Source organism: Mastacembelus armatus, chromosome 23 (genome assembly GCF_900324485.2).
Source record: "Mastacembelus armatus chromosome 23, fMasArm1.2, whole genome shotgun sequence".
Classification (NCBI taxonomy): Eukaryota; Metazoa; Chordata; class Actinopteri; order Synbranchiformes; family Mastacembelidae; genus Mastacembelus; species Mastacembelus armatus.
Window position 1 is genome coordinate 11,862,563 of NC_046655.1, and position 13,451 is coordinate 11,876,013.

The following is a 13,451-nucleotide window of genomic DNA, read 5'->3' on the forward strand; positions in this document are numbered from 1 at the left end:
GCTCCCTTCAGGGGTCGCCACAGCGAATAATCCGCCTCCATTTAACCCTATCCTCTGTATCCTCTTCACCCACACCAACTATCCTCATGTCCTCCTTCACTACATCCAAGAACCTCCTCTTTGGTCTTCCTCTAGGCCTTTATACTTATAAATATATATAAGTAATAAGTATTTTGGAGTTTTTGAACCAGGCATTAAATTAACAAAAAGTAAACAACTGAAAAACAAACCAAAAAAAAAAAAAAATTCCTGTCGCACCCTATTGGCTGTTCACCGGAAGTGGGAATCATGTGACAGAAAGTCAGCTGATATTCCGCAGACATCTTTACGAGTCACGACTGCTGCGAATAATTCAAACTTCCTCCTCTGTCTTTCTCTGGTAAATATCGATTTAAAGCTGGGGTGTTGAATGTTATTGTTGTTTTATCTCCTGGAGGTTTTAATTTGAGTGTTGTTGTTTTTCTCTCGTAGGCCCCGAGCGGATCTTTGGTAGCTGTTAGCTGCAGCCATGGCGCTAAGCGATGCCGACGTCCAGAAGCAGGTAACGAACAGTTTTAACCTTCAAATGACATGATTCAGACTTTAGTCTGAGGCCACTGTAGAAGGACACTGCTCACTGTCTTAGTGTTAAAGCAAGACACATAGGTGTTGGCTATAATGTTGGCAAACGTTAGCAGAGTGTGTAAACGACATCGAGGCAGCTGCTGCGGGTTAGCATCGAAAAAACAGTCACGGCAGCTGTTTTTGTGTGTCAAAGTGTTATTTTATAGTAAACGAGCAGCTGATTGAAGCTGTTGTCGTGTGTGAGTTGCTGCTGAGATATTTCCAAATGATCACATGATGAACACATGCCCCGGCCCCGATGAGGAACTTGGACAGATTGAGACGCTAAAGTCAATGGGAAATATCAGTAAACACTGAAAACAAGCTGCAGGAGAAGGAATCCAGACTAACAGATGATAGTTCTACCTGCTGTAGGGTTTGGGTTCATGTTGACGTGAAATTAAATGGACCGAAAGTGCGTCACTGTGGAGACAGAATCAGGCAGAATGAAAAACAGCTGTAACTAATGAGGAAGCTGATATTTTGCAGAAGTCTTCAAATCAAATCAAATCTCTTTTATTGTCACGCATCATGTACACAAGTGTACTGATGGTGAAATTCTTAGGTACAAGACACTGCCATGGCAGTACAAGTAGCAAGATGTGAAAAATTAACAATGTACATAAATAACAATATACACATTTCCGTATTTACACATGATGCTCAGTATACTGGAGAGATGCATGTATAGATTTGTAATTGACTTGCGGTGATGCATACTGTTAGTGTTTTAAGTCTTGGTCCGTACATGGATTCAGTGCATATTAGCACTGTCATTTATTCCCTTTACAATTCATTCACAGCAGCTGCACTTCTGAATAAATGTATATCTAGTGATCTTTCCAAGGGTCAGGTCTGGTGTTGGTGTTTCCTTCAAATATTCAAAGTTTCACACAGAAAAACATTTGATATTATACTTGTGTTTTACACAAAAAATGTGAACGCATCATTTACTGAAAGAACTTCACTAATTGTGAAACATTCAGAATATTTTCCCACCTAGAGTGTTCCAGGCATCTTTGGGGACTCTTAAAATAGTACCATGATAATACAATAATACATAAAAGGCACGATCTGGATCTATGTGCAAGTACAGACATTTAGGGTTTTCATGTTTCATTTTGTCATTTGTGTTTCTTGTGTCTACAGATCAAGCACATGATGGCCTTCATTGAACAGGAGGCCAATGAGAAGGCAGAAGAAATTGATGCAAAGGTATAAACACATGTGCATGTCACATCACAGTGTTTTACACAGTGATTAGAATGATGATTAATCAGTGTATTTCTAATTTAAACACTAATGGTTTTTATGAATGGGTTAACAGTAGACTGAGGGTACAGGGAATAGGTGGAGAGAGAGAAGGGAAAAGGCAACTTCATGGTCAGTGTTTTTGATGTTTGACAATAAAAAATAAAACATGTCAACCAGCACCAATGAACACAGCTGTGTGCGCCTTACAGATGTGTGTCTCTTGGTCTTCTGTCTGCTGAGCTGATCGCTCACAGGTCAGTTTGAAGTGTGGTGTCAGTGATGCACATGTTAAATTGAAACCAATGCCTTTCTCAACTTGATCTGGTGTTTGTCAGTGTAACGGTAACAGGATGATCTGAGTTTCATTCAAGCACTTGTCTTGACAACTGGGTCTGTAGTTGTGTCACTAGACTGTGAACTGACCGTGTTATTTTTGTGTTGGTGGTCAAAACATTCACAGTTGCGGGTGGCAGCACTGTGCACCGGAGCCCACATGGTCCTTGTCACCGTGTCCTGTGTGTGTTCTGAGTTTTACTGAACATCCGGCATGCAGCTGCTGGTCAAAGGCTGTGCAATTTCTCATTTATATACCCAAACCCCTACAATAATTGTGGCAGTAAATATTTTATTCAGAAGAATTCAAGTAGATGACCCTTTTGTGTTGGTTATTAGATCCTAAGAAAACTGGAGCAGAGTAAGTGCAAAGTCAAATCGACTGTTACAGCCGAGGATTTCAGCTCACTGAGTGAACTGTGCTTCCTCCTGCAGGCAGAAGAAGAGTTCAACATCGAGAAGGGTCGTCTGGTCCAAACCCAGAGGCTGAAGATAATGGAGTACTATGAGAAGAAAGAGAAGCAGATTGAGCAGCAGAAGAAAATGTGAGTCACTGTGACAAATCACAGGATCAAGTCCTCACTTCTTTAATCTGTCTACAGATTGACACAGAGTTTCTGTAACTTTATTTAGCTTCTTCTTCCTGCAATGACTCTGTTGTTACCTGCCACAGACAGTCTTCAGGGTGTCTGCACAGTGTTGCTCCCCAAATAATCTAAATGTATGTGTGTTGTCTACTTAACAGTCAAATGTCCAACTTGATGAACCAGGCTCGCCTGAAGGTCCTGAAGGCCCGTGATGATATGATCTCGGTAAACTACTGTATAACATTTATTTACATTATAAAGATTGACAGTGTAAACAGCAGGTGGCTGTGTAAATAATAGAACTGTGTGTATTTGTACCGTCAGGAGTTGCTGAATGAAGCTCGGCAGCGGCTCGCTAACCTCGCTAAAGACCCTGCGAAATATTCGGGTCTGCTGGACGGACTGGTCTTACAGGTTCATTTGTACTTCTGCCTTTTTCAAGCATTTTGGGAGGACCAGATAAAATGAGTCATGATCCCAATTATTCATAGTATTCATGTGTTCATGACAACAGACACAAGTTTACATAAAACAGAACAGAATAAAAATGTTTCACAATAAAATTGTAGGAATATCTAGTTCCAGTACATTATTTTTTTTTTTATGTAAATAAAGAATAGGGACTGAACTTTTTGAATCTACTTTACTGGTTGGAATGAACCACAGTTGAAGAGACGATGGCAGTTATTTATAGACCACTGCATCACTCTCCTCCCCGAGTCGCAGGGGTTTTCAGAAGCAGCACAGAGAAAATTTTCCCAAATTCTGTGTGCAGATGATCTTCTCTTTCTGTCTTTTGTCAGGGGTTCTATCAGCTTCTGGAGCCCAAAGTGACCGTTCGCTGCCGTAAACAGGATGTGCAGCTGGTTCAGGTGAGTAATCTGCTCATTTGTGTGTGTGTGCGTGTGTGTGAATCAGTTCTGATTGTAAATTATAAATATTGCAACACTTCTCTTTCAGGCATGTATTCAGAGGAATATTCCTGTATACAAAGCTGCTGTGAAGAACAACCTGGAGGTCAGAATTGACCAGGATAATTTCCTCCCCCCAGACACGTAAGCATTTTTAAACTACTGTAATTATTATTGTTATTTATGTAAATAATGAATCAAATGTGGAAGGATATCTTGCAATGACAAACCTACTGTTATTGACACATCAACTTTAAAGGTGTTGACAACTTTTATCTTTAGTCTCCAAGTGGCCAAAAAATCTGTTGTTGCAGGTTTGAAATTGCGTTTAAAAACAAAGACTTAATCCCAATATCAAAATTTCTCCAAAAAATAAAGTGTCTTCTAAATTTGATCCTTCTGATTTTGTTTGTCGGCCTTCAGTTCTGGAGGGATTGAGCTCTATAATGCTGATGGGAAGATTAAGGTGTCCAACACCCTGGAGAGCAGACTGGACCTCATGGCTCAGCAGGTAGGATGTAGTGACAGCTCTTATCAGTATCACTGTAAGGGACCAAGCCGGCACAGACGAGGACACAGGTCAAAGAAACCAAACTGAACTCAGGCTAAATTAATTCAAAAAATGACACCACTGTACAAACTAATTAAAGACAAACTGACCCACAGACTGAACACAGAAGGAGATATATATAGTGGCTGATCAGACCACTTAACACACACAGGGGGATAGCAAAGAAACAAACTACCACTAAACTACAAATACCAAATAAATATTAAATTAATCTCAATCCCAATATCACCAATGACATATTAACCCAACAAATATCTGAAACTTCTAACATGACTTATACAAATAAACAAAACCTCCAAAACAAATTTCCCAACTTCCCCTACAAGGTGGCCAGCACTTGGTACAGTCCACTTGGTCACTTCCTCTATTTAAATGTTTTATTTCCTGGAGTGCATCCTTTGCCTGAGGCCTGCCAGAACGTCCCTCCAGGAGCAGCACCAACCACCATCGGCATCCCAGCACTGGTAACTCAAAAAAAATAATGATTACAAAATATGCTTAAAGAGTAACTAAATTAAAATGTGACTATACAAAAGTTTCCTAACTGTGCGTGCTACAGATAGAAGACAATGTACTGTCCACATGCAAAATAAATATACTGTGAAACAAAAGGTGTGCTTTATTTGTGTCATCTGAAAACTAATGTTTAAAGTAAATTGAAATCAACTTAAACTAAAGAAACTCAGATGTGTAGTGCTTAAGGATTACCGACATTAGTCTCAGCTGTGGGTGGCCACATGGGCGGCCATCACAATCACAAACACACTGTGCAGGTTTTAGCCTCCAGTTAAGTATACGAGCTTTTTATGTTTTCATATACTGCTCCTACATAATGCCTTCATGTTTGTATGGTGGTGATTTTGTTTGTTCATTTCTGCTTTAAGTCCCAAGCCTCAAATATTCAATAAATTACAATGTAAGGGAAAGATATAAACACTTTCTCACAGAATGTTTGAAATTTCTGCTGAAAAATGACTGAAAAGCTCATTAAATGCCTAATTATTTAAGTATAATTAATGTTGAATTAGTTTAAGATCTGAACATGCTCACGTTTTTAATCATGAATTTTTGTATTTGCAGATGATGCCTGAAGTCCGAGTGGCTCTCTTCGGTGCCAACCCAAACCGCAAGTTTATGGACTAAGTAGCTCTGCTGGATGAGAGACCAACTCCCTCCTTTTATTTTTATTTTGTCTTAACAAAGACGTCATTCCTGTGTCTGTGAAACAACATTTCCAATGCAAACGAGTTGCATTGTTTCTGTGTGGTGTATTGCTGTATTTTTCTGTGCATTAAGGGACATGATATACACTGCACCTCAACTTTACAGATGTGCATCATGGGTACTGCACGGCTGTAATGGCTGGTTTTCTCTGCTGCTCCCCTTCGAGAGTGTCAGTTTACACTGATTAGTCAGGGGCGACAGGACCGGGTGATTGGCTGGACGTTTAACAAGTTGTCCTGTAACTGGATCAGTCTTCATGACAAAGACAGCATCTGTGTCACTTTCATTAACCTAACATTAGAAATTGCATGGGGGCATTGTGTTGCTAATGAGTGTCTGCTCCAACCAATTGCAGAGAAACAAAGCGTATCTTAAAACGAAAGCTGACAGCTGTACATGACCCAGCACAGTTAATTTATTGATGTTACATCAGCTGTTTGTTTTTATTGTCATAAAGTCAAGAATGGGTGATATCATTCCAGAGGGTGCACAGTATGTATATGAGGTTTCCAGGAATAAATTATATATGTATGTGTGGTTGTTTTTTGTTTTTGTTTGTTTTTTGTTTTTTTGATTGTGTCTCAAACTGAAAATGTTATATTGTGGAAATGTAAAAGAATAAATTATAAATCATGTTATTGACTTGTACAATGTCCTCACTGCAGAGCGATATATAGCTTTTACATTTTATTTTGCAACACTGGTCTTTCACGCTTCATTCATTAGTTTATCACATGGTGTTTGTCAGACAAAAATGCTCCAATTGTTCAGTTGCTCTGAGTCATTTTCTGACATGTTAAACTTATCGTGATGCTGAGACATTTGGGCGACGGCTGCAGGGAGCCACAGGACACCAGGCTCTCCGGCTAGTGAGTACTTCTAATCTTAAGGGAGTGAGATTTGCCTTTTCGTTTTGTCCTCTTTGGTCCAATGTGCATTAATAGTCTTAGTCTTGTTTATTTTCTTTCTTTCTGTCCTGGATATTTCTGAATTAGAAAGCACAGCAGTTATTGGCAAGCTGCTGAATGGAATGCCAGCACGATAATGCATGTTGTTGACTTTCAAAACAAGTGTTTTATATTTCCTTTCTAGACCACAAAAACTGCAGCTACAATCTCAATAGTTAATGTCTAACAAAGTATTTCTTTCTAGGACCGAGCAGAGTAAACCTCCTGTGGAGGGTGTGTGTCCATGTTCTAGGAGGACGACAACAACATCCCGTTGCATCATGGTGATCTCAATCTCCCACTCTGTGGTCGCTTACGTGTCCTTACTGTGGTTTGTGAGCGGGACTGATGGGGTGCCTGACCCCACTCAGAGGGACTTGCTGATTCGTCAGGAAGTGTCCAGACAGACAGGAGGCCGAGTGACTCTGACAGCAGCTGAGCAGAAACTGGATGCTTACCTCCATCTATTAAAGGAGCAGGAGATGTCTGCTGCCCAGTTCCCACCTGCCATCCACTTCTTCAAGGCAAAGCCCCTCATCCAGAAGAGCTCCATCTTCAAACTGCTGCAGAAGATGCCTAAAGGTGATGTAGCATCCCTGAAGCAAATATGTTTTATTTTTCCTTCGCATTTCAGATCCAGTCACTTTTCTCTAAAATGCAGAAAAACTGCAAAGTGGTTTAAAGCAGTTTCACAGTAGTTAATTTTTATATCACTGTTACATCTCAGTACATCACCGTAGCTTTGACAGAACCTCCTGCTGTTGTTTTGACAGGCGCAGCCCTCCACATCCACAGCTCGGCCCTGGTCAGTGTTGAATGGTTGGTGAAAAATGTCACCTACAGGCCCAACTGCTACATCTGCTACACATGGGATAAGTCAGTCCGCTTCTTGTTCTCAACTCACCAGCCTTTCCCACGATGGGACTGCTTCTTCTGGCAGCTGCTTGACACTTTAAGAGCCAAAACTGAAGACCCAGTCGGTTTTGATAACAGGTTGAGTAATGTTTTCTTTGCAGTCTATATTTTATATTTGTCTATATTTTAATAGAGACAAATATTATGTCTATATTTTAATTGAAGGAACTCACCCAGGAATATTTCCTTTTCTGTGTTTATTAGTTTAATGCAGTACCTCACTTTGGTCACTGAAGATCCAGACAGTGAATACCCAAGCCAAGATGTGGTGTGGAAGAAGTTTGAGAAAGCCTTCCTGGCAGCTGCAGGACTAATCAGCCATGCTCCTGTGCTGAGGGACTACATCTACAAGGGCCTGGAGGAGCTTCACCATGACAATGTCCTGTATCTGGAAGTCAGGAGTGGTCTCTCAAGGGTTTGTGTTTGTTTGTTCACACCTGCTCCCTGGAACTCCAGCCTCTCTCACAGAGCTGCAGCAGCAGTTGTAGGATGATATATCTGGGCTGTGACAATAGAATGAAAACATTTGCATTTCTACCCAAAATCTCTCTGTGTTACAGGCATATGAGCTTGATGGCACCATTCATGATAAAGTGTGGACTCTGAAAACATTTCAAGAAGTTACAAAGAAATTCACAGCAGATCATCCAGACTTCCTTGGGGCTCGCATCATTATTTCTGTCCACAGGTAATCTACCAGTGTGGTCCAAAAAAAAAAAAGGCTCTTTTAAAATCAGTGTTTGTCATTGTATGCACAATTTATATGCTATCTCAGAATTTACTATCACAGTTACCCAATACTCAAATATAAAAGTGCAAATACAACAATTTAACAATATTACAAGTAAAAGTCCAGCAGTACTGGAAAAAATTGAACTAATTCAATATATTTTCTCTTAATGAATTTCCTGCCTTGGAAACAGAAGCAGCTATTTAATTCTTTTTAAAGGAGCAATTGAACATGTGAAAACAGTTATGTGATGTCTCCATTTGCTCTTGAGAGGCGTCGTAAGGTCTGAGAAAACAACTGTTTGATCTGACCGTTTATGTGTCAGAGAGTAGCTTATGATGAAAAATTATTGAATTGCATGATGGGAAATGTAGTATTGTAGTTTTGTTTTTTAATGAATTAGTGATATATTGTTTTTGCACATGCATTTGGACTCTTACCTGGCCATTTCTCCAGTGACTACTTTCTGTCTGAGTGATCTGGTTAACAATTAGTATCTTCAATAATGTTTTCCATTCATTCAAACTGACTGCAACACAGCAGCACTGTGAAGTTCTAGCAGAAGAGGAAAGATCTAAAAATGATGTGATTTATTTACACGTATTTATGACTGATGCACCACCTTCAGGCATGTTGTCTGAGCTTTACTGGGCTAATACCATACCCTGTCCTGTGTCTGTCATTGCTCCTGCTTTTTTCCCCAGGACTCTCAGTGTACCTGAGGTCAGTGCAGCTGTAAAAGAAGCCATTGAGCTGCAGAAGGAATTTCCTGATGTTGTAGCAGGATTTGACTTGGTAAGAAGTGTCTTGTCCCTCTTGTTTGGACGAGTTCTGTTAAGTGGAAATCAATTCCTTGTGTGTTGTGACGGTTGTTGTACTTCCTAAAATAACATTCATGTTTTCAGGTTGGGAGGGAGGACAGCGGGAGGAGTCTTTGGTACTTCAGGGAGGCACTTTCTCTGCCAGCTGAACTGTCTGTCACGCTGCCGTACTTCTTTCATGCAGGAGAGACAGGTGCGTCGATCACAAACAGAAAATACATGAACCTGTTAAATGCACGAGAGCACTTTTAAAAAATCTATCCGCTGGTCTCACTGTGTTTGCAGATAATGAAGGCACAGACGTAGATCAAAATATTCTCGATGCCCTTCTCTTCAACACCACACGGATTGGCCACGGCTATGCTTTAGCACACCATCCACTTGCCAAAGAGCTTTCTAGGAACAGAAGTGTTGCCGTGGAGTTGTGCCCTATCTCAAACCAGGTCAGGCAACATTTTTGTAATTTGCGCAACAGCAATGAAAACATGTCCCTGTGTTTATAAAGTCCTTGACTGTGTTTGACCTGTGACCTTCAGGTGCTGAAGCTGGTGTCAGACCTTCGGAACCACCCAGCAGCCATGCTGATGTCTGAGGGCCACCCGATGGTGATCAGCTCTGATGACCCGTCTGTGTTCGACACCACAGGCCTCTCCTATGACTTCTATGAAGCCTTTGTGGGTATCGGAGGTTTAAAGGGAAACCTGGGCAGTCTGAAAGAACTGGCTCTCAACTCTATCAGGTCAGTCTTATTGATTTTCATTTCTCTTAGTCTCTGTTTTGATGTCACTATAGATGTTTTTGTTTTTTTTACCAAGTATGTCATTTTTAAATACATTTTAGACCTTTCTTACTTTTTTTTATTTAACAAACCTGGTGACTTCTATATTTTTCTTATTGTCAAAAATCCTACGAAAATACCAAAACCATTAATGAATTGTTCCCATTTATTGTTTATCCCAACCATAGCACCATAGAGCTCCATAGACAAAACAAACCAGTGAGCCTCACTGCTGCATTGCTATGAACACATTCATTTTGACTTAATCCAGTATAAACCTGCTAGAAATTCTGTTTAACACAACAAATGTGTAGTAATTTACTTACAGTCTCATATACAGCATTTAGTTTTAGCCTCTAGTTACAAAACCAAGTGTTTATTTGTGATGCTTTTTTAAACACTGAGCTCTTTGGTGGGATTGAAAGGGTGGAGAGCCACTGAAAGGATTGAAATGATGGAAAGTACTGAGACATGGATTATAGTGTCTTTGGTTTTGGTGTTTTTGTGGGTTTTGTTGTCAATAAAAATAATCTAGAATATCATCAGACTACTTGTGCTACATGTAGTGTGAAAAACTACTTGCAGATGCATGACACTTGCTTTAGAAACAGGTCACCTTTATTGTTAGTCTGTGTAGTGTAGTTAATTAGTGCTTGTAATGAAGGTGGTAGAGCAGGTTGGCAGTTTAATCCCCAGTATCTTGCTTTGGAAGAAGGGAAACAAATGTTAGATCAGGGGTGGGCAACCCATGTTCCAACTATCCCTGTTCTACCCATTGCTGATTACCTGGATCAGGTGTGTTCAATCAGTCAGATACTGGAAGATACCATCTCTGCGTGGAAGACAAAACAAATTGGTATCTTCCAGTGCCTGATTAACTGAACTCACCTGATCCAGGTAATCAGCAATGGATAGAGCATTGGCTCCTTCTTGTTTATTCTATTCTCTGAACCATTTCTTTGCCTACATGTGATGGTTGGTTGTGACATGTCAGTAGGTGGATTTGAACCAACGTCATACATTCCATCTCCAGCTCAGTGCACATGGAGCAGCCACTGAAACCACTCAGCTATCAGAACACTGCATTGTTTTCTGTTGGTTTCACTCATTTGACATGGACAATTTCTTCACTGCAAACAGGAAGTGAAAGGGACTTATTTGGCCAAGTATAGTGACCCATACTTGGAATTTGTGCTCTGCGTTTTACCCAATTCCCAAGGGAACCTCAGCTGTTGTAGTATTGAAGGTAGACAGGACGATGGGTAATCACTCTGAGCCACTGACAACTCCTGCCAGACCTGAGACTTGAACCTGCAAACCTCCCTATCCATTAGGCCACAACTGCCCTTAGTAGGGTTAGGGTTAAATTAACCAGTTTTAAACAATGTAAACTACTGCAGCTTTGTTCACGCTGAAACATGTGTTCAGCTGTTACCAGGCTAAAGCTTTTACACACTTTCCCAAGTGTGTCTAGACTTTTGACTGGGAGAATATGTAAGTTAGTAAAATAAGGAGAAATCTTTCTGAGAAATCTTTTGAGTACAAAGGACTACCTTCTCAAAGTTTTTGTTTCCCCTGTGGAGCACATTTGTTATGAAGAGCTATTAGTAGTCTAAAACTGGAATGGCTCTTTTTAGTCATTGTAGTCTCATTTAAGCTTTCTTCTACCTGCAGGTACAGCTCACTCCCAGCTCACCTGAAGGACAAGGCTCATGTCATGTGGCAGAACAAATGGGACATGTTCATTGCTAATGAAACTGCCCAAGCACAAAGGATCCTGTTTGCCTAGAGTGACGATTGTCGTAGTGCTGAACTAAAGCAAATATTTATAAGTCATGATGTCTATCCAAGTTAAATACAAAGTTCTCTTGAGGACTAGTGTTTTTATACATGACTGTAAAAAAAAAAGAGTTTACACTTAAAGTACCAGTTAAATTTTTGGACACACTTTCCCACTGAGCTAAACCAGAAAGTGTGTCCAAGCATTTGATTGGTACTGCAGCATGTTCTGGGCTGACACTGGAAGGTGAGTACTGTAGATACTTGGAGTTTCAGAACTATTCTGCTTTTCCTAGGAAAAATTATCAGCAACCTATAATAAAAAAAAAAATCTCACAAAAACTAAGAGTCATGGAGATTTTTTTTATATTCGAAAAAGAAAATTACTTCTCAATGGCAGTTCATATTGTGTATCACAAACAAAAAATAAAATAAAAATCATCTCAGTGAGATAGTTCATAACTTTGCTCTGCTCGTGCATGTTCTCAGTGGTTTTTGATGAGGTTTTGTATCTTCCAGCTCTGACCACTGCACTGCTGAACAACAAGTTTGTAATAGCCATCTTGATCTTCTGCAATTTCCAGACACTTCTTTGTTTCTCTGTTCTGAATAGGTCCATTCTGCAAACAAAACATGCTGTCACTTTCTTTTTCCTCCTCAGGCAGACAGATGCACCTCTAGTGAAGATTTGAATTGAAATATTCACCTGTTCAAAATCCCACAGCATGTGAAACCTCTTCTCCTTTGCAAGTTTGCACTCATACAGTCCTGGGATGTTTCCAAAGCCAGTGTCTACCAGACAGCGATTGCTGTTGTACTTGTGAGATTTAATTCCACCAATGTAAAGTTGTCCATCGGAGTGAAAATAACAGTGCTACAACAAAGAACACTAATTATCTGCAAACAAATTTACTGTATGTTTGCAGTTGATCTCTGAACATACCTGAGGTGAGTAGTAGATGATGCCTGAAATCTGAGTGGCTCTCTTCGGTGCCAACCCAAACCGCAAGTTTATGGACTAAGTAGCTCTGCTGGATGAGAGACCAACTCCCTCCTTTTATTTTTATTTTGTCTTAACAAAGACGTCATTCCTGTGTCTGTGAAACAACATTTCCGATGCAAACAAGTTGCATTGTTTTTGTGTGGTGTATTGCTGTATTTTTCTGTGCATTAAGGGACATGATATACACTGCACCTCAACTTTACAGATGTGCATCATGGGTACTGCACGGCTGTAATGGCTGGTTTTCTCTGCTGCTCCCCTTCGAGAGTGTCAGGGGCGACAGGAGCCGCGTGGGAAGACGTGGGAGATGATTTTGAGAAGGGAGAGACCTTTGCCCTGTCATCTGTACGGACTCTCGATGGTATGCACAATCAGGATTTAGGCTTATATTATAAATTCAAAGATTAAGGTGGCTGTACAAAAAGTATTTCGTTGGTAGTTAAAAGGGTTTCTTTTACAAGTTATCCTTTGGATTTTATGGCTGCGATATTATATATTTATATATATATATATATATATTTCATATCATATCATATCAGAGCTTACAGCCAATGCAATGTGACTGGCGGTTGGTAACATCATCAGCTTCCTGGGAATGCAGCCATGTGAGCGCTCAGACAAAGTTCCTGAAAACAAGAACTCGCATGTCCTCTTCCTTGCTGGTGAGTGTTTTTAAAATAGTGTGTGCTGAATGAAGGTTTTGACATGATTTGATTGATGCCATCAGTTGTACTGACAGCTCTCCCTCCCTCTCTGCCCAGGTGTGTTTCGCGGTGGTCACGATGCGCTTGTTCGTGCTCGCTTGGCACTAGCAGATGGTGTGACCTTGCAGGTGACGGTCGTTGACATCATTTTGGCCTCGGTGGCATAAAAGTCTCACTCAGCACCTTTGTGCCAACTCAAGACCTTCGATCTCTGCAAAACGAAAACTGAATCTTCTGTTTTTTTGTTGTTTTTTTTTTTAATATGAAATATATAATGCTGTTGTGATTATA

At 40.3% G+C, this 13,451-nt stretch overlaps 2 protein-coding genes and 1 long non-coding RNA gene across 3 annotated transcripts; all 3 read left to right on the forward strand.

Moving 5' to 3' along the window:
• Window positions 1-294: 294 nt before the first annotated feature.
• Window positions 295-6,020, forward strand: atp6v1e1b (ATPase H+ transporting V1 subunit E1b). The gene is made up of 10 exons (XM_026327149.1): window positions 295-379; window positions 472-541; window positions 1,753-1,818; window positions 2,626-2,735; window positions 2,936-3,002; window positions 3,102-3,191; window positions 3,581-3,649; window positions 3,738-3,832; window positions 4,112-4,199; window positions 5,340-6,020. The coding sequence occupies exons 2-10, from the start codon at window positions 509-511 to the stop codon at window positions 5,400-5,402; spliced, it is 681 nt and encodes a 226-aa protein (XP_026182934.1). The 5' UTR covers window positions 295-379; window positions 472-508; the 3' UTR covers window positions 5,403-6,020.
• A 100-nt stretch (window positions 6,021-6,120) lies between these two features.
• ada2b (adenosine deaminase 2b) lies at window positions 6,121-12,166 on the forward strand. The gene is made up of 9 exons (XM_026327148.2): window positions 6,121-7,012; window positions 7,204-7,423; window positions 7,550-7,760; window positions 7,906-8,033; window positions 8,780-8,870; window positions 8,981-9,089; window positions 9,182-9,339; window positions 9,433-9,635; window positions 11,349-12,166. The coding sequence occupies exons 1-9, from the start codon at window positions 6,610-6,612 to the stop codon at window positions 11,461-11,463; spliced, it is 1,638 nt and encodes a 545-aa protein (XP_026182933.1). The 5' UTR covers window positions 6,121-6,609; the 3' UTR covers window positions 11,464-12,166.
• A 247-nt stretch (window positions 12,167-12,413) lies between these two features.
• LOC117152627 (uncharacterized) lies at window positions 12,414-13,343 on the forward strand. The gene is made up of 3 exons (XR_004463031.1): window positions 12,414-12,817; window positions 12,996-13,118; window positions 13,218-13,343. It is a non-coding gene; the product is annotated as an uncharacterized LOC117152627 (long non-coding RNA).
• The last annotated feature ends 108 nt before the right edge of the window (window positions 13,344-13,451 follow it).

What these genes read in the sequence shown, in the direction of transcription:
- atp6v1e1b (XM_026327149.1), top strand. Translation starts at nt 509, where the DNA reads ATGGCGCTAAGCGATGCCGACGTCCAGAAGCAG. An exon ending in ATGCCGACGTCCAGAAGCAG is followed by an intron (nt 542 to 1,752) that starts GTAACGAACAGT and finishes TTGTGTCTACAG; the next exon opens with ATCAAGCACATGATGGCCTT. An exon ending in CCCGTGATGATATGATCTCG is followed by an intron (nt 3,003 to 3,101) that starts GTAAACTACTGT and finishes TTGTACCGTCAG; the next exon opens with GAGTTGCTGAATGAAGCTCG.
- ada2b (XM_026327148.2), top strand. Translation starts at nt 6,610, where the DNA reads ATGTCTAACAAAGTATTTCTTTCTAGGACCGAGCAGAGTAAACCTCCT. An exon ending in GCTGCAGAAGATGCCTAAAG is followed by an intron (nt 7,013 to 7,203) that starts GTGATGTAGCAT and finishes TTGTTTTGACAG; the next exon opens with GCGCAGCCCTCCACATCCAC. An exon ending in TCAGGAGTGGTCTCTCAAGG is followed by an intron (nt 7,761 to 7,905) that starts GTTTGTGTTTGT and finishes TCTGTGTTACAG; the next exon opens with GCATATGAGCTTGATGGCAC.